General features: G+C 32.6%; 2 protein-coding genes, 1 long non-coding RNA gene and 1 pseudogene across 7 annotated transcripts in view; 3 read left to right on the top strand and 1 right to left on the bottom strand.

The window, feature by feature from the left end:
• Positions 1-585: 585 nt before the first annotated feature.
• On the top strand, positions 586-6,699 carry bsf (bicoid stability factor). The gene is made up of 9 exons (XM_090101366.1): positions 586-876; positions 979-1,166; positions 1,469-1,667; positions 1,876-2,194; positions 2,273-3,823; positions 3,912-4,148; positions 4,567-4,713; positions 4,831-5,536; positions 5,795-6,699. The coding sequence occupies exons 1-9, from the start codon at positions 743-745 to the stop codon at positions 6,223-6,225; spliced, it is 3,912 nt and encodes a 1,303-aa protein (XP_089957492.1). The 5' UTR covers positions 586-742; the 3' UTR covers positions 6,226-6,699.
• Positions 6,700-7,282: 583 nt separating this feature from the next.
• On the top strand, positions 7,283-16,701 carry LOC149909117 (uncharacterized; annotated as a pseudogene). The gene is made up of 15 exons (XR_016458638.1): positions 7,283-7,545; positions 7,632-7,759; positions 7,971-8,019; positions 8,139-8,241; positions 8,621-8,698; positions 9,701-9,938; positions 10,192-10,233; positions 10,810-10,912; positions 11,324-11,449; positions 12,225-12,389; positions 12,975-13,205; positions 13,485-13,569; positions 13,768-14,002; positions 15,468-15,622; positions 16,390-16,701. The product of XR_016458638.1 is annotated as an uncharacterized LOC149909117 (transcript).
• A 1,834-nt stretch (positions 16,702-18,535) lies between these two features.
• Positions 18,536-20,396, top strand: LOC149909116 (uncharacterized). Of its 2 annotated transcripts, none has more exons than XR_016458636.1 (3): positions 18,536-18,687; positions 18,814-18,875; positions 18,950-20,396. It is a non-coding gene; the product is annotated as an uncharacterized LOC149909116 (long non-coding RNA). The 2 variants fall into 2 exon arrangements; XR_016458637.1 differs by having other exon boundaries at positions 18,796-18,875.
• A 2,926-nt stretch (positions 20,397-23,322) lies between these two features.
• Positions 23,323-26,098, bottom strand: part of jvl (javelin-like) — an 85,037-nt gene continuing 82,261 nt past the window's right edge. For all 3 annotated transcript variants that reach the window (XM_090120712.1, XM_090101364.1, XM_090101365.1), the window contains exon 6: positions 23,323-25,149. In XM_090120712.1, the coding sequence (XP_089976838.1) occupies positions 24,703-25,149 (447 nt within the window). In that variant the 3' untranslated portion in view covers positions 23,323-24,702. The remainder of the gene's footprint in view (positions 25,150-26,098) is intronic.

Genomic DNA, 26,098 nt, shown 5'->3' with positions numbered 1-26,098 from the left:
GATGTAAATTGTAAAAGGTGTTGCCAATACATAAAAATAGACTTAATACAAAAAATAGTACTTTTGAACAAAGAATAAAATACATTATGTATATACGTGACGGAAATAATATTATAGACACGAAGTATAATATAATAATTATATTTCCATGATTATGTACTAACTACTATATAACTTGCTCTGTGTTATGTACTTAGAGTAGATTAACACCTAGGAAAAGGGAAATATTATATAAAATTTAAAATTAATAAACAATAATGTATACCTATATAATATAATATATTTGTAAGTATAGAATTTTAATAGTTCTATCTGCGGTGACTGCGAAATATATTGTACATTTTAGATTAGATTCAATATTTTAGAATTTACAAAAAGGAAGCTGTTTTCACAGTAGAATTTTAAAATTCAAACTGAATCTTATAAGATTGAAAAAATACGACTAGTAAGTATAAAATAATAAAATTACCTTAGGTGAGCATAAAATTTCAGTTTTAAAATTAGTTAAATTTAAATGTTAATTTTATTGACTTATTATTAAAAAAAAAAAATTACTTTCTAGTCTATGCCTAAATCTATGTTCATTCCATAAGTCATATGTGACATAATAGTTATAACCTCAAATTGAAAATTTTGTATCTCCTTTTTGCAGGAGTTTTTAAGTATAAGTTAGGATAAACGAGTTTATATAACATAATTATTAAATAATTTAATGATTGTTCAGTAAATAGGTTGCCTAAAAATGTCCTCTTTACTACGGTCGACCAAATTTGTGCGGTATTTCACTGGTGCGGCAAGAACCCTCATACTTAACTCTGCTAAAACAGCAGAAGCAAATTCTCTGATCAATCCTAAATCGATATGTGCTTCTAACAGGTATGTATTGAAACAACATGCTTATTATAGCTTTTAGTTTCAAGAATTTATCTAGTGGTTGTAAGAGCAATTTCATATTTAGTTATCATTTTCATATTTTAGTATCATTTTACGAGATTATGCTACATCAAAGAAAACAGAAAATCTTGAGCCTTTACTCCAAAGGCTTGATTCTGAAGTGAGAAGATATGGACGGATATCAAAAAAAGATATTGACGAAGTATTTGATGAGATTCGAGCGAAAAATGATATTACGAGTTCCCAATCATTGCTAGTGATAAGGTGTTGTGGTAAGTAGTATAATATATTAGTTTTCCTATTCGAGTGGTCTACTTTGAAGGTAATGCAAATTTAAACAGACCTGAATACTATCAGACAAATACTACTAAATAAGCATAGAAGTTTCGCAGAGTGGATGGATGGAAGCTTCTTGTTGTTCATCTATACAAAAACGACAGTTCAGATCTGGATGAAATTGTGTGGAAGAGTGATATCCACATATTATAAAGTGAAGTCATGATTTCATGAAATAGTTTGAAACAATACAAGAGCTAGGCTTAAATAATAAATGTTATCAATCTTTTTTATAAAGGTGAACTAGTTCCTGAAGAACTTCCTGAGCAAAGAACTCTCTTGGTTCAAAAGATATGGAATGTATTAACAGAGAGGGGTGTCCCTATGGATGTCTCACATTACAATGCACTCCTACGGGTCTATTTGGAGAATGAACACCCCTTCTCGCCTGCTAAATTTCTAGAAGAAATGGAAAAGAAAGGCTTGCAACCCAATAGGTAATTATGAGAACTAAAATATTATAGTAGAATGTAAGTCATTTTGGATTTGCTATAATTAATGTGTTATAATTATTCTTAATAAATATATCTTTATTTTAATTTCCAGATAGAATCTCATTAAATTCCATTTAGTATATGTAATTCTGATTGAAGTCCATTCCTTCACAAATCTTTGTATGCTCACTATGTTTACCTATAATTTCAGAGTAACATACCAAAGATTAATGTGGCGTTATTGCCAAGAAGGTGATGTTGAAGGTGCAACTAGGGTTCTTGAGAAAATGAGGGAACTTAACATTCCAGTTTCTGAACCTGTTCTCAATGCGTTAGTCATGGGCCATGCTTTCCATGGTGATACTGATGGGGCTAAGGCTGTGTTAGAAACTATGTCAGGTGCGGGCCTCACACCCTCTAACCGTACCTACACATTATTAGCATGTGGTTATGCAAAACAAGGTGACATTGAAAATGTGAAAAAAATAATTGCACTCGCAGATGACAAAGAATCTATGTTGTCTGATAGGGTAAGCCATATATTGTTTAAAGTGTGTGTTAGTAAACTATGTAACAATCAATATAACATCTTTTTTTATATATTCCAGGATCTGTTAGAAATTATTGAACATATGGCAGTTGGTGGCCACGATGACAAGGTAGAAGAAATATTCCCACACTTACATAAAAGTATTGGCTATAATCAGGAAGTCTGTCACCTAATTTACAAGCTGTTAAATAGAGGTTGTGATAGTACTGCAAAAAAAGTAATGAGAACAATGCCTAAATCTTCTAATGTGGATGAGACCATGTTCAAAGGGGCTTTCTATGTAAAACATCTAGTAAAATTAAACAGACCGGCTGATTCTATTATTGCATCATGTAAAGAATTACAAGAAGAAGGTTTGGTTCCGAGAGCTGTTTATATTGCAGCTGAAATGTCACTACAGCTTGGACATGCAGAAGTTGCACAGAAGTTATTAAAGGAACTAAAAGCAGAAGGCTTTGAACTTCGACAGCACTTCTACTGGCCTCTTCTAGTAAAAAAGGGCAAAGAGGGAGATGAGGAAGGGCTATTACAAATCTTACGTGATATGACAAGTGAAAACATTACTCCCAGTGGGGAAACACTCAGAGACTATGTCATCCCATACCTTATGAAGAAAGATAATCCACAAAATGTTATTTTGAAACTACAAATTGCTAATATACCAGTTTTCCATGGTGCCAGAAATTTGATTGTAGAATTATTGCGACTTGGCCGAATAAAGGAGGCAGCAAATGTGGCACTACAGTATCAACCCAGGGGAGGGTTCTCAATTGTAGCACAACCGCTTACCAATGCATTGAGTAAAACAAAAGACATTGACTCTTTTGTAAAAATTCTTCATGTTATTAGTAACAACCCACAATTTCAAGCAGAGGAAGAATCTGCAGCAGATGTTTCACCTGTTAATGATTTAAGTGGTGAAGTGGGACGTGTCATTAAAAATGCAGTCAAATATTTAAAGGAAACAGCCCTGAATGAAAAGCTTTTGCAATCTGTGCTTGAAAAAGGACTTCGCATTAGTGTCCAATCTGCAGAAGAGATAGAGCAGTACCTAGGCAATGAAATGACCACGAATATTTCGCAAATTTTGTCCAAACTTACATCTCCCGATCTTGAATATGCTCCGTTAACATCAAAGAAAATGGGTAATAATACCAAATTAACATCAGAAAAAATAGAAAGTTTAATAACCAAGAACAAAGAAAAAGGAAACAATATTACAAAGTTGCAGAAGCAGTTACTTCTGGCTTATATGGATGAAAATAAAAATGAAAGGTTGGATCAGTACCTTGAAGAATTGAAGGCTTCTAATTTTGAATTAACTATGGCAACTCTAACCAGGCTTTATGAGTTTTATGCAGAAAATGGAGAAGTTGTAAAGGCTAAAAATATTGGAGAATTAATAAAGGAAAAGGATCCCAATTTTGTAATAAATAGATACAAAAAGGTGTTGATTGCAACTGCACTAATCAAACAGAATAAATATGATGAGGCTTTACAATTTCTTAAAGATGAAAAGCCAGAAGATGATGTCAGCTCAAACTTTGTCTTGAATGCAAAATGCTGGCAAATGTTAAACACATTAGCTGAAGAAAAGGATGTGACGAAGGTAATTTCTTTTGTTATATTTTATAGTCTCTTTAAGTATTATTAATTGTTTAAAAGTATACTGTTCTAAATTAATTAATATATTTCAGGTAAAAGAACTTACAGAAACACTGATTAAATACAACTATGTTGCCCCATCAAATGTATTACTGGGACCTAGTATTAAAGTGCACATCTTAAGAGATGATCTTGAAGGAGCACTGAGTGAATTTGAAAATTGTTGCAATCAATATAGAAGCACGCCATGGAAGGGAGAGTTGATGAAAACTCTTATACTGAAGGAAGATGCTAATAAACTGCAATGGCTTGCTGATTTAAGTACACAGGTAAAATAATGTACAATTCAAAATTCAATAATTCTTTATTTTGAACAAAAAAGTGTTAGTTAACTTATATTACGATGAACACCGTAAAAACTTAAAATAGCTGCCCACGCCCACTTAATTTAATTTATCTATTTATACAAATTGCTTATTATATAGCAACTAGGTTTCCGCATATCATAAAAATTTTCTATGGGAGTGCTATATCGATTATTATATTTTGCATAGTTCAGTCCTTAACTTTAATACAACATCAATACAAAACTAGCTGCTTGTCCCCGGTTCATCCAGATTAACCTGGAATTAGAACATATTTTTTTTTATGTTCAAGCACCTCCCCAGTATTATTGTTAGTCTATATAATCCAATTACAGTTACTCTTACTCATTTAATTTGTCTTAATTATTTTATGTGTCAACAGATCCACGGTGAAATTAATATTCTGCACGATTTGGTATTAGCATTCGTCGAATGTGGACGATTGAGACAAGCGCGCCGCATATTAGAAACGCCTGGTCTTCTGACACGACAAAGAAGACTTAATGAAGCTTGTGAGAGATATGTAGAGGTAATTATAAAAAAAAATACCTGCAAAAGTACACCGTAACATATTATGTGTGTTTATAATTTAACTCCACTTGTATCAGGATCCTCTTATTAATTTATATATTTTTCTCGTTAACAGGAAGGCAAATCGGAATATCTTGAGGGATTATTGGAAGCAACAAAGGACTTGTCAATTGTTGATCGGTCAAATATATTCTATCATTTACTCATAACATACTGCAAGGCAGATGAAACTGAAAAAGCTCTGGGCTTGTGGACCATACTACAAGAAGAGGGTGAAATTCCCACTGACGATTTCCTAGTTTATCTCGGAAATCATCTCCAATCAAAGAATATGGAAGTTCCATTCATCATACCTCAACAAAATAATGTCCAAAAAACCAAAAAAGAAAGCTCTGTAAAGAAAGTAGTTGAGCCTGTGAAACCCTCAAAAAAACAAGTGACAGAAGACATAGAAAAATTAGTGCAATCTGGTTTATATACACAGGCTATGGATCAAACCATTAATTCAATTCAGAGTGGTTCAACGCCTAAGTATACAGTCTTAAAATATCTGCTTAAAAACCTAGCTTTAGAAGGAAATGTGGAACAGATTGAAAGATTGGGGAAATATATTGACAACTCGATGCATAAACTTATCACTTACGACGACAAATTAACTCAAGCCATTTTCCATAAAGGATCAGGAGAACAGCACTTAGAGAATTTGCTAGTTGCAGCTAAAGCAGCAAATAATGACGAAGACTTGAAACAGGTTTTAGTTAGATTCCCTAGAAGCACAACACTGGCAGAAGCTGTAAAAAGCCCAGTGTTAGCTGAAAAATGTAAGTTCTATGTTTTCTATAATAATCTTGCTTTCCATAAACAATCTATAAACCTTAAAGCTTAAGGATATTATAATAAGTACAGAATATTTAAATCAAAGTAATTTTTATAATTGGCCGTGTATTCTCTTATAAAATAGTAAAAAATATAATGCCTACTTAAATAAATGAACCTGAAATCGGCAGTGCTATTTTATAAAAACAAAGACATTATTTTCATAACCAGAAATTTTATAGTATGATAATATTTCTTTACAGGTCAGAAAATTGCCGACATTGCAGCAAGTAAAGGTATATATTTACCAGCAAACTTATTGTGGATGGAATATTTACTCGCTGGAAAGACGACAGAAGCACAAATGTTTTGGGATAAATATTTAAAGAACTCTGAAGTGGTAGTTTTTAGAAGATTGCTTCAAGAGAGCCATTTACAACGTAATCCTAAACAAATTCAAGATTTAATTCACTACTTAAAAACTAACACCAAATTGCCACTTTCAACTGTCGGGAATGCCTATTCAAGATTAATTAATTTACACATAGTCGAAAATAAAATTGATGAAGCAAAAACAGTATTAGATGATGCATACAAATTTGGTATAACCAATGAGCATTTGAATAAAACAACCTTGCAAAGACTTCAGCAGGCCTTTGAAGCAAATGGAAAACCGTTTGAGTATTCCTTATAAATTGGTCAGAGTGACATTGTTTGTAAATCACCTAGTTTGTTGGCAGTAAAACTTTAAATCATAATGGTTGTAATTACAAATGAATTGAAATAAGGCATTTATACATCTGTAAGGGCTTAATGAATGTTATTTCAAAGGAAACTATTGAATAATTTTTTTTGTAAGTAATTTGTATTGTAATACCTGGATATTTTTTTTCATTTGGAGTACAAAAATTACATTAATTAATATTTAAAGAAAATCCATTCTGATAACATAATTATATAATAATCCTTCTCTCAAAATTGTCACACACTTTTTTTTAGACATACTTGTATGAATAGATCATCTCATATGAATGTTTACAATTAAATGTAAATATCATGTCTCCATTAAAGCACCAAATAACTGGTTATTTCTATATTTTACCCCTTGTTAATATAGTTTTAATTTTAATCCATGTAGAATTTAATTTAGTTTTAATAAAAAAAATAAATTATATGTATTTTAGTTTTTTTTTTTTTGCAATTCCTAAAATACAATACAAATTAGCATGGTGCTAATAGAGAAATTTAAATATTATATCCAATTTCTATGATTATTCTGATACAAGAGATAAATCCAACGAACCACAAAATAATATTGTGTTTTTACGATTTTTACTTATGTACCTGCCGAGGACCGACGTACTCTGTGGACGTACTTGTGGAAGTTGACGTGTTTTCTATATTATCTGTTTAAAGAGTAGGTAAAATACCTTTACATTACTAATCTGTGGTTTATGGCGGGAAAACAATTTCCTCTTTCGCGCCATTTTCATAAGTGCTGCCATTTTATTTTGGTTTGTACTATTTTCAGAAACTTAATATACAGTGAGACGTTAGAATACCTAATAATATAGTTTAATAATAACTTTTTATTTGTTAATATCAATTAACTAAAGTATTTTTTAGTTTGCCTTGCTCCGTTAACAATAAAACTTTGACGGTGATTCCTTTATGTTAACCGTACATATTATTTTAAATCGATTTTTCGGGTAATTTACACTTGCGATACTGGCAATAGTTTTTTATTTTTTGATATCAATGGTTTGAATTTTAGATGCGAGTTGTATTCGTTTGTGAAATTAGTTCTTTTGGATAATTTTGTTTTTACCTAATTCTATTTCTCTCTTATTATTTAAAGTCGTCCTATATAAATTGTTTTGAACATGTTTTATCCTGAGGAATCTCTGAGACGAGGAGGTAGATTTTATTTATGTTGGGTCGCCGATTCTTGGCCACTTCGTTTTGCCGCTATTAGGCAACGCCAGCTCTGGTCTCAAGATATAAGAGATATATGGTAAGAATAATATATTCAATTACATGTAATATGATAAATAACATAAAGTAGCACAACTATCTTTACTTTATAATGAACCATTTCAGTCAGGATTTACTAGAAGTCATAGTACAGGAGTCTGGCCGTCCCTCGAACAGATTTTCCCTTCGATTAAGTTCCCAACTTCTGCGAGGTTTAGTCCGCGTATATCAAAGAAAAGTAACTGATTTCGTAGGTCAGTACCATTAATATTTTAAACATTATTTCAAGCAGTTTCTTTAAAATAAATCAGAGACTAAAGATTCACAAAATTGTTATTGGGCTATTGTTTATCATCAATATCAAAATTTGTATGTAATGTTTTGTTTCATTTATGAATTTGATCATGTTTATGTAATTTAATTAAGCAGTATGATTGTATATCTAACAGATTCTATTGTTTGTAGGTGATCTTTGTATGATTAATGCACTTGCTATGAAATCTACTCACAAAAGGTAATGTTTTCATTATGTACTCCATTGTGGTAATTTTATATCATGTTGATAATAGTATGATATTTAAAAATTGTTTACAATGTGAATAGGTATATAAGTATAATATATTATTTTTAAAGGTCTCCCCATGAACAGAGACCTCATGATTCCCATCGTAATCAAATTCCTAGACTAGTATTTGAGGAACAACCCGATGAACAAAGAGTTTTAGAACTCATTCAGGTACATAAAATATTATGTTTGTAAATAATTTAATATTAAATTTATGGAGATGCTCTCTATTCTCGAATAATTTATGTTGCATTGAATTGGATGTAAGTATATAATAATATTATAATTTTCACTACACATTTATACACATAAATACTTGATACATATTTACAATTAAGGTTTAAAGACATTTATTCTCATTAAGACATGAAGTCACTATTTACAATTAAAATGAATATAATATGTACAGCTAAATCCAATCTGTGGCAGCATGCAGAAAAATATGTTTATACTTTATGTATATTTAGAATTTATTTATAGAAAGGACAGTCAAATGAATGTTATGATAATAAATTATATCTAATGTCATATTTAATATTATTGTTTACAGAATAGTGGAAATATAGTTGCTCATGTTGAGGATATAACTCTTAGAGAGCCAACTTTACCTGAAAATAGACCCATTGATGTAAGTATTATCATTGTTATCCTTTTTTATACATTTCTATAAAATGATTAATTAAATAAAAGTCACCACCAAATACTATCCTTGATTCACATGACATCTAGTCAAAAGAAACAAAATTATTTTATATTTGCATGTTGTAGCATAATATTAATTAATGTCCTTTGATGAAAAAAAGGGCACAACCATATTAAATTGAATATCGCGCCATCTATCTTTTTTTTAAGTGGGGCTGCTTTTATGCATAGCCAAAGCATGCCATGCCTTAAATTATATTGGACTCCCTCTGCAAAAATAGTAATAGACAAACCTCCACTGTTTTCTGTTGACAACAGTGGAGGTTATTTGAATATCCTTGAAAATTCATCCTGGATGAAAATCATCCACAAGACCAGCAACTAGGGATCTATCACACTACCATTTTCAGTGTTTGGATTTTTTGTGTTCATTTTAACTTTTCCAGGTGAACTAAAATTATTTAAAATGTATCTTCTACTAGCTTTCCGCCCGCGGCTTCGCCCGAGTTTTCAAAGAAAATCCAGCATAGTTCCCGATCCCGTGGGATTTCTGAGATAAAACCTATCCTATGTGATCCTTTATATGTGTGCTAAATTAAATTTCAGGTTCAGTAGTTTTTGCGTGAAAGAGTAACAAACATACACACTTAAACATACACATACATCCATCCTCACAAACTTTCGCATTTATAATATTAGTAGGATAGGTTTTGAATTTATACCTTCCAGTTTACTTAAAAACTATTTCTCATTTATAATTAACTAGCTTTCCGCCCGCGGCTTCGCCCGCGTTTTCAAAGAAAAACTCGTTCCCGTAGGATTTCCGGGATAAAACCTATCCTATGTCCTTTCTCGAAAAATTCTCTCAAATTTCATGCAAATTGGTGCAGTAGTTAAGGCGTGATTGAGTAACAGACAGACAGACAGAGTTACTTTCGCATTTATAATATTAGTATGGATATTAAATACTTAATACATTATATTCCAGGACGGTTTCGGCGAACTCCAACCGAACCAACAACTCCTGACGGTATCGGATCGAACACTAGAGATGATGTTAGCGCGCGACGCGACCGCTGCGACCAGCGCGCTCGACATACGACTGGACCTGTCGGACAAGTCGCACGACAAGTCGCACGATAAGTCGCACGACAAGTCGCGCCTGGTCGCACACGCCGCGGCTATGGAGCGGATATCGGAACACAATTTGTCTGTCTTGGGGAAATGTATGATCAATTGTTGAATGATTTTAAATTGATTAACCCATGTGCCATGAATGTTAATGTTTTGATAATATGTACAGAGCATCACAATTTTTCACTTTGAATGAATATTGCGATTTAACGCAATGAAATAAAGAGGAGAACTGCATTACAATTTTTTGTATTTCAATAAAATATTTATATGTATATATAAGAAAAAAAAGCGTCTCTTAATTCTGACTTAATTTTTAAATCTCTGTTTTCTTTCATATACTAGCAATGGGAGGAGAGCTGCGTACAGTCGGCGATTTTGATAAAGGTAATGAGATTTCCATATAAATTATAAAGTATTTTTTCTTAAATCCATAATCCATTCTCACATAACATTTTCCTACAGAAATATCTGAAATATCCGAAATCCCGCCTCCTGAATTGTCTGCTCCCCAACAAACGTTAGTTAACATTATATTTTCCATATAACCAAAATATCTATCCCATTTAGAAATCCCAGTTTCCAAGGTAATGCTTATATTTTTTTTCTATATTTTGTTTGGTGAGTACAGGTACCTTTGCTTTTTTATTATTATCGTGTAGATTTAGTAATCAGATTTTTTGGAAGAAAGTTCTGTGGAAAGTATTTAAATATGAAATCGTTGAAGATTTGTGCAAAATGGCATAAATATCATTTATCTATAACAATATTTACAATGAACATACCAAGACAAGAAAAAATACATGATATAGTGAATTGAGTACTAAAAGATGAATTAGGGATTTTAAACCCTAACTCTCTGCCGCCGTAGATTTTTTTTTGTATTAAAATTAGTAGTCGTTAGGCATAATAGACAATGTATGAAATAAAAAATCAATTCTATTTTTATTTTTAATTCATTAGGCAAGCTGACGTTGATAAATATATGCAAGTCGAAGAACCGATTTCAGAACAAATACCACAGGAGCAAAGGCCAAACTTGTCCCTGGAGGAAATCGCTTTGGAAGTAATGATTTTAACTTACTTATTTATAGACAATATACAAATTTTATAATTTTTAAGTCTCAATAGTGTTCTGTTTGAAATATGAAACATAATTACCTACTTCATACGATCCACTTTTAGTTAAATAAATAATATATTTTATCAAGTTACGAAATTAAATTGAGAAAGAAAATGTGGTTTATGTATTTTCTTTTCGCTACAGGCAAGTTTTCAATTCAACACAAAAAAAAAAAATTACTGAGAAACCGAAGCCCTTGTTTGTTTTTAGTTGCCTACAATTCTTAATTTTATTGACGGTAGTTTGCAATCTCCATTTTTTTTACTACCCTCAATAAAACATGTTATTTCATAACAATATTGATTTCGTCTGAATCGAATAGTGATATTATAAAAAGATTTGCACCATTTCAAGGAATTGGAACAAGAACGATTGGCGAAGAAGCGCAAGCCAACAAAACTAAAAATCGACAGAAAGACGAAATTGAGTACTGATTATATAAGATCGCGTATCGCTGACAACAATGTGGAGATAAGTGAGGTACAGTTTTTTGTTAATTATATCTTTTTAGTACTTTAATAAAAGTTATTGTAGAATTTACAAAATCTTAAGAAGTTCTTAAATTATCACAGTCGAAGATTCTTATTAGAAAAGTCTCTTTTCGATTGTAGCAACGTTTACTAATCGTAATAAAAACAAATGAGAAAGTAATTTATGATAGCAAACACACTGCAACTACTTGAATTTTTCACGAAATAAAAACTAGCATATTCATTCTACAATCTTTATATTTTACTAGCTGTTGCCCGCAGCTTCGCCTGCGTGGAAAAGATAAATTTTCATCGTACAAACTTTCATCCCCTATTTTACCCCTTTAGGGGATGAATTTTCTAAAATCCTTTCTTAGCGGATGCCTACGTCTTAACATCTACCTGCTGCCAAATTTCAGCCCGATACGTCCAGTGGTTTGGGCTGTGCGTTGATAGATCACTATATCAGTCACCTTTGAGTTTTATATATGTACTAGATTTCCGCCCGCGGCTTCGCCCGCGTTTTCAAAGGAAAACCCGCATAGTTCCCGTTCCCGTGGGATTTCCGGGATAAAACCTATCCTATGTGTTAATCCAAGTTACCCTATATATGTGTGCTAAATTTCATTGTAATCGGTTCAGTAGTTTTTACGTGAAAGAGTAACAAACATCCATACATCCATACCTAGTATATTATTATTAGTCTGTGTCCATACTTACAAACTTTCGCCTTTATAATAGTATTAAGATATAGATTTAAATTAATTAATTTATATTATTACCAGGTAATGATCTATGACGTTATCCACGTACCGGCAAATCAATTGTTAGAACGTCCAACTTGTGTGGGACATAAAGTGCGCAGTAATCTTGGACTCACTTTGAGGAGAATGTATCTGAGGAACTTGGGCCATGGGAAGAGGCATTTTGCCCCAGAGGTGGAAATTGAAGTTAGTTTAATGTTGATACATTTGAAAATTAAAAAAAAATGTATGCGTGTACACACGTAGAGTACACACGTTAGAAGTGAAACTTCTTTATGACCTTAAAAATGTCACAAGTATGGCGTAACGCAAAAATGTCACGCGTACGGCGTAACGCAAAAATGTTACACTAAATGTTTGTCCAACCCCGATAAAGAAGTTTCACTTCAATAACTTTTTTTATGAGACATTCTTGAAGTTTATTTTCGTCTCGATTATTCTTTATCATCTTATGGTTTATACTTAGTAAGACATTATGCTTATTAAAGTGAAAACAAAAATCGTACCATAAAACAGTTCTAGAAATGCATGTAATGTATTAAGTAAATGTATTAAGTACTAGCGGTCCGCCCCGGCTTCGCCCGTGGTACATAATATTTACGTTTTCTCTACATAAGAACCATCCTCGTACTTCAAGGAATATAATAAAAAAAGAATTATCGAAATCGGTTCAGCCGTTCTCGAGTTATGCGCTTACCAACACATTTTGCGATTCATTTTTATATATAAGATTACTATTCGTATTACGAAAAATATAAATTTGAATTACAGGAACCTCGGGCTCGGCGAATAACTAGAAATTCGACTCTAGAAAAAATAAATGAGGAGATAGAACCCATACATGTTGAACCGCCAATTTTACAGCCACCAGGAATTATTCCCGACATTAATGTAATAGATGCTACAGTTGTAGAACATATGGATATAAGTGACTTGCCGACGCAAAGGATTCGCACTTTAACACAGACGGATATACAAACTGAAGAAGTTATGGTGTCTCCTGTAAGTAATAATTATAATATGTGGGAAAGCTGTGCTCCACTCCTGTTGGACTTAGCGTGATGATATTATAGCCTTCTTCGATAAATGGCTGTCTAATACCGTAGTTCCCGAGATTAGCGCGTTCAAACAAACAAACTCTTCAGCTTTATAATATTAGTATAGATAATATAGTGTCTGAATTTTTATGATTGCTATACAATGACTTGTTATTAATAAATGTGTAATTTTAATAATTCAAAAATTATTATTCATAGTTTTTTATAAACACTTTTATTCTAGCCCAAAAGAATGCGCATGGGCCAAAAGATTAAGGCGAAGGATTCGTTTAAAGAGAGTAAAAAAATTCAAATGGAAGAAGATTTAGGTATGTAAATGGAAAGAATAGAAATAGCATTATTTCTTACAGGTACTTACTATAATACAAAGTATATGCGCTTCTTGTGCATTCAAAAAAAGTGCGTTTTAGTTTTAACTGTGTAACTTTATTTATAATTTATAACACAACCAATGTGCTGTTATATTTTAATGAAATAATATCAAATATCTTTTATTTGCCTTCCAGATGCCAATAAAGAGAACGTGCCAACAGCTGAGCGAATAGAATACCTTCTACACGCAGCCGGTTTAGCCGATATGCAGGACAAGTCGTACACGCAGACAAACATACAAACGCAAGCAAACACACGAGTCACTCGTAAAGACACTAGCGATAGTGAGACGCCGCTCGGCAGTTTGGATAGAACTAAAGTGTCGCTTGGAGAGTCTGAACGGACTACGGACACGGGACGATTTATACGGTTTGTTTTAAAATATTCTTAAAGAAGTGAAAATAATCTATACTAATATTATAAAGCTGAAGAGTTTGTTTGTTTGAACGCGGTAATCTCGGGAACTACTGGTCCGATTTGAAAATTTTTTTCGGCTATAGGCTATATATCATCACGCTACGACCAACAGGAGTGGAGCCACGGGGGTGAAACCGCGCGGAGCAGCTAGTTTATATTAATTTACAATGCACTATTTTCTACAATTTTAGAGTAAACAGATTGCCATATATGAACTGATAGACGAAAATATAAATTAGGAATGTTAAAATTAAAACATACATACATACATAGCCTGTCAAAATCATAACCCTCCTTTTGCTTTGCCGTAGTCGGGTAATGATAGTTTTGAGTTAATTACCATATTCAGTATTTCTTATTAATAATGTAGGAATTTTGATTGAATATATCTAAGGATATTTTGTTAAATTTGAGCCACACAGGCTCGTGAGAGTTTTAGTTGTGACAAAGGACAAATATTAAACATAAAAAATATGAATTAAATCTATGGAATCATTTTCAAGTAATGTCGCGAAGAAGCGATACCGGAATTGATTTCATTTAACACATACTTAAAATTAAATACATATTATACATTACCAGCCTGAAGTACCGAAAAAGTAAATATTAATTTGTAAAATTTTCAATAATATTCATAAAGTTTTAATTGTTATTTTCCTCACCTTTTAATAATAATAATAATTCAAACTCAAACATTTATTCATTCAATTAGACTTCCTATAAAAGCACTTTTGAATCGTCATAACATTTTTTTACATTTACCACCGATTCGGAAAGCAGTATCTGTGAAGAACAACCGGCTAGAAACTCCATAGTTGCTCTTTTAAATATCAATATTACAATTTAATTTTACATAGTAATATGTAACTACATAATATATGTTGGTTGAGATGGTTGTTAATCATCTCAATAGATGATGCGCGGTATTTCCTTTAGACACATAAAACTGAAAGAATAGAATAAATTCGATTGCTCTGGCGGGTCACGAGTGGCTGAGTTGGTCAGGCATCCGCCCCGGAATGGCGCGAAAGGATCTTGGTTCGAATCCCGCCTCGTGATCGAATTTTTTCTATTCTTTTAAAATTTAAATTTATATACATAATAATTAATAATAAATGCCAAAGAACTGTGCTATAATCATTGAGATAATATTACTACGTATGGAGGAGACACCACGAACAAAATCTGTGCGCCATTTTTTTGCTCTAACTAAGTTTTAAAAATTATTATCTAGTTAGGTACTTACCGATGAAAGTTATTCCTTTGCACTTTTCCGTATTATTTGTGCAATATAGTAACACACACGAAGGCATATTTGATGCGTTTCACTTTAAAACCATTAAAAAAAACCTAAGTGATGTAGGCGGTGTCGTCTCCATATGTATATCTCAATGGCTATAATAAAGTAACATTCCAGCGACGAATGGGGCACGCAAGGCACAATGACCAAAGTGTACCACTGCATGCGCCGCAACCTGCACCCGCTCAGTGTGCAGCGGCTGCTGGACCACGGACCCGTGCTCTCGGGACACACGAGGGCTACAGCCGCTAAGTGCTTCTTTTCTTTGCTTAGTGAGTATCTATACTAATATTATATAACGCGTTTCATTAAAGAAACGAATCTTCAATGGCGGCCAAAGCTGACACTGACATATGGTAGGGTCAGTTAAAAAGAAAATTAAAATAATGTAAATGGATAATTATTTTATTAATTATTTCAAATTGTTTATTGACAAACTTGTGTATTTATATGAATTATCGTATTTACGTATACAGAATGCAACAAAATCCTCATAATACTTGCAATGAACCCATAAAACTGAACAACTTTTCCCAAAGAACATATTTTGTCAAATTCCAATAAAACATTATATACTATCGGAAATACATAACTGTCATTGTAAATTTATGATAAAAACTATTATAGGGAAAATCAAATACATTTTAGTGATTTTACTTCTATTTTTTTGCATGCCGTACGGCCGCGTGTAAGCGAGAGGGAATGATAAGCGCCGCCATTTAAGATTCGTTTCTTTAATGAAATGCTCTATAAAGCTGAGGATTTTTTTTACGCGCTAATCTCAACATTTGTCTATTAATGTGTTTAGTTTATACTACATCTTATTAATATTATAAACGGTAGTTGTTCAGTGTGTATGTTTGTTATTCTTTCACACAAAAACAGTGACTGATTCTATAAGAAATTTACTAGAGTGATACTTTATAATATTATTTCTTATTAGCACATAAGCTACTTTATTCAATTTTCAATTTAAAACTATATTTATGTTATATGAAGACGAAAGAACAATTTATAATTTATTAAATCTTTGTTACAGAGCTAAAACAACACCAGTTTATCAGCGTTTCTAAAGATCCGGTAACTTTAGAAATTATAGACATCACTTTAGGACCTAAACTGCAAAAAACATAATTTTTATTATTTTCTAGAATTTTGTTTAAATACATGTATTTTATAGTTATTTGCTTATTTGTTTAATCTACTTTAAGTAGAGTTTTATAATATTCCGAAGAATTGCGTTTAATTTTTTATAATATGAGTAAGTATTCTAATTTTTATTATTTTCTAGAATTTTGTTTAAAAATACATGTATTTAATAGTTATTCGCTTATTTGTTTTGTCTTAATATTATTATTACTAATTTTTTGATTATTATTTTGTTTGTATGTTTAATTTTATATAAGTTGTCTTCATTTGTTACCGTTTGAAAATATTTTTGTTACCGTTTGAAAATAATTTAATTAGATTATTATAATATTCTTAAGAACAGTGTTTAGTTTTTATAATAAATGTTTGAAATATGAATATTCTATTATTTCATTTCCCTATCATTTCGAACGTTGCCTGTGCTATTGAGATATAATTATAATAATTAAATAACCTATCTGCTTTAAAATGCCATGAAAATATGTCTATCCCCACTACACACATTTAACTTGCTAACGTTACACCAGCTGCTTAAGAGAGGGTATAAAGCAAAATTACCAATCTTCTATTAGATGGTACGTGCAATATTCAAGACCAAATCTAAAAAATAAAATATATATCAAACTAAATGATATTTCCGAGGATCCTGTTTGATCAGAAACATAAAATATTAAAATTGACTCGATTAAAAAAATCACGAAATTACCTCTAATTTTCACACTTTCAAGTAAGAATCATCAAAATCAGTGAAACGTTCTAGGAAAACAAAACCAAAAAAATAGTTAAATTGAAATCTTCCTCCTTTTATGAATTATTTCTGAAAAACCATTCTATCTCCAATGTTATCAATTTTTTTATTTGTACGAACGTTTAAGGTAGGGATGTAACGATACATGATTTTGCCGATACGATACCGATACCGATATTTGTAGTAATGTATCGGCGATACCGATACCGATACCGATATCTTGGTAGAAAAATAAATAGTGAATTATGCATAAAAAGTTACCAACATTTAACAGAGACAACTGTTAATCGTATTCTCTTTTAAATAAAAATGCCAAATCAAAAAACAACAAAACCATTTATTTTAGTATTATTATTTTACGAAGTCAGTTAAACTTTAAGTAATACACATACAATCAGTACCTAATAAAAGTTTACTATTGGTAGAGTTTTTTCAGAATACAAAGTGCGCACGCGCTGGCGGCCTCCCGCATCGTTCATTGGGCGCGGGTTTTTGAATTATTTGATATCAAAAAAATTGGTTGTTTGTAAAGTAGGTTTACGATCGAGATGTTTACGTGATAACATAATGCAGTGGCAGCGCTCGAGATGAAACGGGAGATCGGTCCGTCTCTCTCTCGTTATACCTGCGATCGCGCTCGTGAGGTTTTGGTGTGACACAAGTTTATGAACATGTCACCCGTCTAAAACGATTTTAAAAACGTTATCACGTTAAAAATTAAAAAATTCAAAATTATTTATTTCTTTCCTTTACATAAACAAATTTGTGATTGGAACACTCCTAATCAATACATATAATAAAATTGTAGAAAAGTGATGTCTGTACAATGAAAATATAAAAAAAAAATTAGCAGGTGTTATTATTAAGGGGATGAATTAATTTTTCTAACATTTACGGCCCTTTTCAAACCTTCGTAATTTTTATATTATTAAAGTTGTCGTGATAAAAATTCTTGACAAGAAAGTTCAATAGTAACACAATACGTCTACCGTTTTAGAAACATGATTCCATGATATTTTCTCGATAGAAAAAAAATACAAAGTTATCATTGTTATTTATTTTTAATCTCTGGCATCTTCAAAATAACAAACGTAAAGTTACGACTTTTTGGATATTAACTATAAAATATACAACCTATACGTCTACCGTGTTAGAATTTTGAAATATGCGATGGTTTTGAAATAAACAAGAAATATTTGAAATTAGCGCGCGACCAGCCAATATAGCGAGAGCCGCCCTGTACCTTCCTACCCCGATCGCTGCACGAGTCATTCCCGCTACGGCCGTCACACGGGGAACTTGTGTCGCTCGCACAATCGTAAAAAAGGGTGACAACACGATAAGACAAAATGAGACAAATGGGGACAATAAAGAAAATAAGAAGAAGAAACATAAAGGTTGGAGGAAAAAGAATGCTTACAATTCGAACAAATTAATGAAGTAAGTTGGTTTTATTTTAAATTTGATGATAATTGTATTATAGACGATGTTTGATATGTACCCCTGTTTTAAGTACATAACGAATGTGTAAGATTTTTTCATTTATAGCATAAATAATCTGTTCAGAAATCCGGAATCCAGAAGGAAAATAAACCCACTGATTGTTCACAATGTGAATCCACTCCTTCGTAAGTACCTTTATTCAGTCAAAAATGTATGTTATCAAAGCTCTACTGGTTTTATCGCATGATTCCATTTTTAGCAAAAAGCAACAAAGTGCAAAGAAATAAAAAATCATGGTGAACTTAGTGGAAGTATGGCGGACATAATATGGAACAGGAGCTCATTGGAGTAGTATTATATTTAAAAAAAATACGAAATAATTTCAAGAATTACATTTCTTAGAAGGTGGTAGATAAGTATGTTGTATAAAGAATTTGATGTTGATATTTATTTCATTTATACTTACTACACCTGTGCGGGAAATTGCTTAGTAATAAAACAGGTTTATATTCATATTTACATATTAATGTGAGTTTTCATTTCTAAAAATTTTGTGTAAGTATATTAAATTGAGTTCCTGGGTGATCTGGAAACACAATTGGGCCCGGAAGATGGCGCTGCAGTCACTCCTCCTAATGACATGAACCGATTTGGATGAATATTTGTGTGCACATTTCATTTTTGTGGGATGATTGGTTGATTCGCTTTCACATTAGCTAATATTATGTATTTTTGTTGTTAGAAAGTAAACTTAATTTAATGTTTATAATACATTATTATTGGTATAAATAAGCCAGTGTTCGTCTCACATTGCTGTACCTGCCTACCTACCCTACCAGGGCCTAACTTTGTTCTGGCTATTTTATTTTGATTATTTGTAATGAATAATTACAATTATAATAGAGTGCAAAAAATAAATACATGCGTCAATATATTTTGTGTTTTTTTTAAACAATTTTTTTATTTAAAAAAATATCATTCCAACCGCGGCTTTGCCCGCGTGGAATTAGATTATATCGTGAATCCTGTCTTATCCCACAGAAGTGTTCAGTTCGGATAAAAAGTATCCTATGTGTAAATCCAGGCAATTAGCTATATTTTATCAAAATTGGTAATGTAGTCTTGACGTGATTAAGTAACAACTAACAAAAAAAATATACAAATTAACATCCAAAGTTTCGCATCAGTTTTACTGTATTAGTGATATCTTCCACTCTTGACTTTGACTGAGAAGAATTAGGGTTTATAACTTCTTTCAGAAATATTACCTTTCATTTCTGGGCATGACGTAATATCTACGTCAGCATCAAATTCTATCTAAATCCATTCAGTAGTCCGCGTTATTGAGTACCATTTCATTTTTTCAGAGTAACAATATTTTTTGTTATTTTAAAGATTATTTATAACCTGTATTATTTTGTAATAAAGTAAACATTACGAAATAATAATAATTATTAATAATGTCTAAGTAGTTGTTAAAAAGAAGATTATTTGTTTATAAGCAAGAAAATAAAACCAATAAATCAACAATTAAATATAATATGTATAAGAATATTATAACTGTATGACGACTCCATACATGTTTGTCCCGAGTCGGCCAGCGGCAGCGCGGCGAGTTTGCAAGAATGACTTCGCGCACACCCGCGTTCGCGATAGCGAGCTATTAGACTCCGCCCGCCAAGCAGTAGATTTTTTTTTGTGTATCGTCTTAAATCGATCCTGAACCCAAAAGTGTAGTTAAAAAAATTTTTGTCTGTTTGTCGGTTTGTCGGTTTGTCTGTTTGTCTGTTTGTCTGTATGTTTGTGCACGCTAATCTCAGAAACGGCTTATCCGATTTAGATGCGATTTTCACTAATATATTGTGGTAAGCTTCATTTAACATTTAGTGTTTATTTCATGTCAATCGGTTCATAAATAAAAAAGTTATGACCATTTAAGTAATCACGGCGAACATTTGCTAAGGCATTCTATACATAAATGACTTTATTACGTAAATTATACGCTAAAGTTATTTCTTGACATGTCCAGATGATCATATCGAAAGGCCCCACGCGGTGGGGGGGGGGGTCAATTATGTCGTAGATATTATATTTTTAAACCCCGACGCAAAAAGAGGGGTGTTACGTCCGCTATGTGTGTTTGCGTGTCTGTCTGTGCCACCGTAGCTCGCTAACGGGTAATACGAATAAGATGCGTTTTTTTTTGTTACATTAGTTGTTCTTAGATATAGTGTATCAAAATCGGTTCATCCATTTATTATATATATATATATATATATGGGTAAAAGTGGGAATGAAAAAAACGAATGTTGTCGGTTATACCCAAGTGATATATCAAATGAAAATAGACGACCTGTCAGAAACAAATAGTCAAATTTTATCAAAATCGGTTCATCCATTTATTTGATATAGGGGTAAAAGTAGGAATATATAAATGAATTTTATCAAATATACTCAAGTGAAGTATCTAATGAAAGACATGACGTGTAAAGTACAATAAGACATATTTTATCAAAATTGGTTCATCCATTTATTGGATATAGGTATAAAAGTGGTAATAAAAAAATGAATTTTGTTAAATATACCCAAGTGGCATATCAAATGAAAGGGCATGACATGACGTGAGAAGTATAATGAGGCATATTTAATCAAAATCGGTTCATCCATTTATTGGATTATAGCGGTAAAAGTGGGAATGAATAATCGAATGTGGTCAAACAATATACTCAAGCGGCATATCAATTGACGTGTGAATTACAATTAGTCATGTTTTATCAAAATCGGTTCATCTGTTTATTACATATAGGGCACCTTAGGGTTGATATAGTGGGGATAAATAATCCAAATGGAGCACCAAACGTGATATGACGTGTACATATAAGTACAATTAGACATGGTTTCCATCAAAATCGGTTCTGCCATTTACTAGGGGTGAAAGGGAAAAGTTGAAAGTCTGTGAAAGTAGAAGGATATGGGAGCGGGAGGATAGCCACATTCTGGAAATTTTGAACTCTTCTGTAACAAAGTTTTATAGCTCAGTTTAGTTTTAATTTTACTAACAGTTATTTTGTGTTATTATTTATTTTATTTCTTAACTGTAAAATAATCTGTAAGTACTTATAATTTAGTTGTTTATGGTAGTACGTGTTTAAAGACGTGTTAGTAACTACTATGCAGTCACTATTCCACGCGGACGAAGTCGCGGGCACAGCTAGTAAGCAAATAAAATGCTTGTGTCAGGAGGTTCCGCTCTTCCTTAACACTATTACAGAAACAGAAATAAAACAATATGAATGAATACAATGCAAAAACATAAAAGAAAAGAAAGAATTTAATAAAAAAATATCGGTATCGGTTGATTTATTATCGGCGATACCGATATATCGGCTTGCCGATATATCGGCCGATATATCGGTATCGGTATCGGTATCGTTACATCCCTAGTTTAAGGGCTACTCAAGAGTGCATTCTCTATTATAAATACACAACACGTGCAGACGGCACTATACATATAATATCATTGGCAAATCTCTTATTAATTTCGGGGGGATACTTACTGTACCCACATAAATCCTACCTACTATACTATTTACGAAGAGATGATGTTATGTTCATCATGTAGCTACATGAGCATGGCGTTGATTTAAAAAAATTACATTATATTATAGTTAATGCCTCAAAAAATAATTCCAACGAAAGAACGGAAATTCTGTGTTAACATGCTCTGCTAGTCCTTGACTCACTCAAGTCACAGGTAGAGCTTGCACACGCCGTGTACTAATGCGTTCAGGGTTTCGCATGGCAGTCGCTCGAAATAATTAGTCGTTATTGTTAATTCTTTTGTACTTGCATATTTACTATTTAAACATGCCTTCGGTTTATTGTTGTGTGTATGGCTGTGGCAATAATGTAATAGAGAAAGCCTCGAGAGAAAGTTTATATTTCATAACATATCTTGTTTATTATACTTTGGCAAAACTCTCAATTCCATTTTGATCGGTGAACAGGCTTCTAGGCAGACGTGTATCCAAGTAGACCACATCACCGCTTCCCATCATGTGGGATCGTGGTCAAACGTCTGCCTATTCATTATAAAAAAAAGTATCAAGTATCAATCTTATAGCTAACACGCCTTGGCTCTAGCCTCTAGGTTAACGGCGCTGCGACTTTCACGTACACGGAGTGTCACGGGTCTGCTAAAGCTTTATTGCATGAATATTTTGATCGGAATACTTTAACAATTTAGTATTTAACTAAGTGTCTGGATCCGTATTCCGCTTTTATTTTGTGATTAGGTTATTGCGAGTTTATATTATTATGTAAATACTATCACAGCTGCTCGCTCTAGTTCCGTGAGGTAGTCCTATTATATTATTGATCGTAATTTATGGAAACTATCCTGTCTTTCAAGTCGAATAAAACTACATACAGTGTGCAAAATTTTATTAAAATCTGTTCAGTCGTTTAGCGAGTCCACGATGTATAAGCTAAAGCGTGTATATTTTGTTTTAACATCAGGGAACGCTACTGCAGGTAGTCTTTTGAATATTAGTAAATTAAAATAGTCATTAATTATAGGGTGCAGAATTAGAAGATTATATTATGTGTTGGGAATACATAAATAAAAAACTGTTTGATATGAACAATTTATTTAAGTAATTTGTATATAATGATATGATTTCTGTACAACTTTACACAAGTCCAACTAGATTCAAGTCAACTAGACATTTAATGACTATCTTAACATTAGATAGTGCTAAATAATTTACAGAATTACTATAGCATGAATGAGGCTGTACAATATGCTAACTTAATAGTTTAATTCGCTACATTTAAATCTTATTTTACATAAAATACAGTCGCAGATAGAAATTGGAATATTATCAATAACTAGGAGTTAATCTTACTCAACCCGAACAGGCAATAAATTTATACAATAGGAAATAATTATAATAAGAAAATAATAAGGTAAATCTAAATAATAAGAATAAATTGATAAACATATATCACTATGCCTTTATCAAAATCAGTCTCCTACTATTTGTAACCGAGCGTATATATATAATATTAATGTATATAGGCAACTAGAGCACATAACTACCGGCAGTCGTGCGAATCGCATAGGACGTTGGACACTGGACGTTTGACAGTAACAACTATAGCCGCTATATAAATAAACTACGACCGATTCCCAATATAAACCGTAATTCATCGTATTACTGCGACATCAAGTTTCGTACTATAAAGCCTAAAAGATATTTTAAAATAACTAGGAATCGCTTTATGTCACAGCTTCGACGAATTCGAATTTTATATCTATTAATTACATTACATACATTATTTATTCGATCTTTTCAGCGATAATCGCATCCACACTATTTCACAGCCTTACTGAAGTCGTTTAACATTCACTCAATATATTTTACCTATAGTACAGTCGAGCCGAAGGCTTAGGAATGACCGCTATGTAATAGCTACCATTTTCTACAAACTCGCCGCCGATACATTTCATCATAATAATTATAAACAGTAAATTTTACATTATGAGCATATAACTTGAAAACATATATTAAACATTTTTAACGCTTACGAAACAGGACTCTGCAGTAGGGACTCGAAACATTATAATGATTAATTAATTTCATTATTTAAGCATAATATATAATTTAAAATTAAGATTTACAAATTTATTACAATTCCTCACACATAATTCATAAGGAAACAATATAAATGTGAAATTATCACAGATATTATTATATACAGAGAACACATTTCACGAACGCATCGACATTACACCGGAGCACATTACATAATTAAATAACCTAACCTAGAGTAAATTGGTGAAATTCGAAACGAGACATTCCCAATTTTGTACGAGCGCACACCGCGCCGCAAATGCAAATGTGAATAACAAAAGCGGAGTTCCATTAACATTTTTGTCAGCGCCGCGGCGTTCTATCGATTTGAAGTTAAAAAATCGAGCAGAAGCCGCGAGCGAAGCGGGCCGCCGAGTTACGAAGCGAGCGAATCGTCGTCGAACTCCTTAGCGCCCTCGTTCATGCTCTCAAAGTACTGCTGCGGCTTGCCCTCCCAGAGGGACGCGTCGCCGTGGGAGTTGAGCGACTTGAGGGTCTTTAGGTCGATCGAGTCCGCGTTTTCGTATAGAATCGATTTGGAGAGTTCGAGAGCCAAGTTGTGCGGCGTCTCGTAGGCGAGCTGGCAGTCGCGCAGCAGGTCGGCGGGCAGCGGGCGGGTGCGCGTGTGCAATGCGGGGTACAGCGCGGGGGACAGCGTGTGCAATGCGGGGTACAGCGCGGGGTACAGCGGCGCCAGGCGGGACGCACGGGTCAGGTACTCCGCCACCAGCGCAGCGCCGGCTTCCAGCTGCCGAGGGTCCATGTTCAGCGAGTCCGCCTCCGAACTCACTTCGATGTGAGCCTCTTGGTGAGCCTCTTGGTTCTGTTCAAATAATCCCATTTATTAGCATGATATTGTCAAAAATATAAGCGTACCGTCACAAACTTTATTATAGTGTACCCAAGAAGCTTATATCTAATACACTGGAGATTTCAGTACTAACCTAACCAAACTAACTACCTAGGTGTGAAAGGGATAAAAAAACATACAGGCGTCATTCAACGTCATATTTTCTTGTTACAAGTTAATGTTCATACTGAAATCTCCAGTGTATTAGATATAAGCTTCTTGAGTGTACCTTATAGATGACATTTCCACGGTTAGTTTATTATTACTTTTAGTACCTTAAAATAGTATGACATATTAGTAAAAGTAATAGGTTAAGACGGCGTTCAACGGGTATGCGATTTTAATAAACACAATTACATTCCAGAAAAACATAGTTGGGATTCGAACAGATTATACACTGGGCGACATCACACAAGATTTTAGGGTTAGTTTCATAACACATATCATGCTTCACGCTCATATTCTTTTTTTCCTTATTTTTATCATTTTGTGCACGCTGAGAAATATATTTTATTTTGATAATAATCTCGTGTAACTATATTATTGTTTGTTCCAAACTAACAGTGCATAGCTAGTGTCGGCGAAATCGGTTCCGCTCAGTTAGTAGCCGATATGCCACTATGTCAATTAATAAAAAGAAAAAAAAAATCTACAATACAATGCATCTATTGTGAAATGATTTGTAAGTGTTAAACTATTTTGAGAGCTACAATTAAGGCCGTGTACGCGGTCCGTACGCTGTTTGGCTCAAATATGTGATTTTTCAAACCAGATTGTCCATCAACCACTTATCTTACAAACATATGAATTACTAATAATTTTAGGAAATTTTATTGTCTATGTAGTTAGTTAAGAGTTTTTTTCAATTAATACAGTATTTCTGAATACCATCAAGATAACTGAGCCGATGATTACTTGATTT

Source organism: Colias eurytheme, chromosome 4, assembly GCF_061535395.1.
Source record: "Colias eurytheme isolate Ceu_HAF_F1 chromosome 4, ilColEury1 Martin Lab GWU primary, whole genome shotgun sequence".
Taxonomy (NCBI): domain Eukaryota; kingdom Metazoa; phylum Arthropoda; class Insecta; order Lepidoptera; family Pieridae; genus Colias; species Colias eurytheme.
The sequence above is the reverse complement of the archived record's forward strand: the minus strand, read 5'-3'. Positions and strand labels throughout refer to the sequence as shown.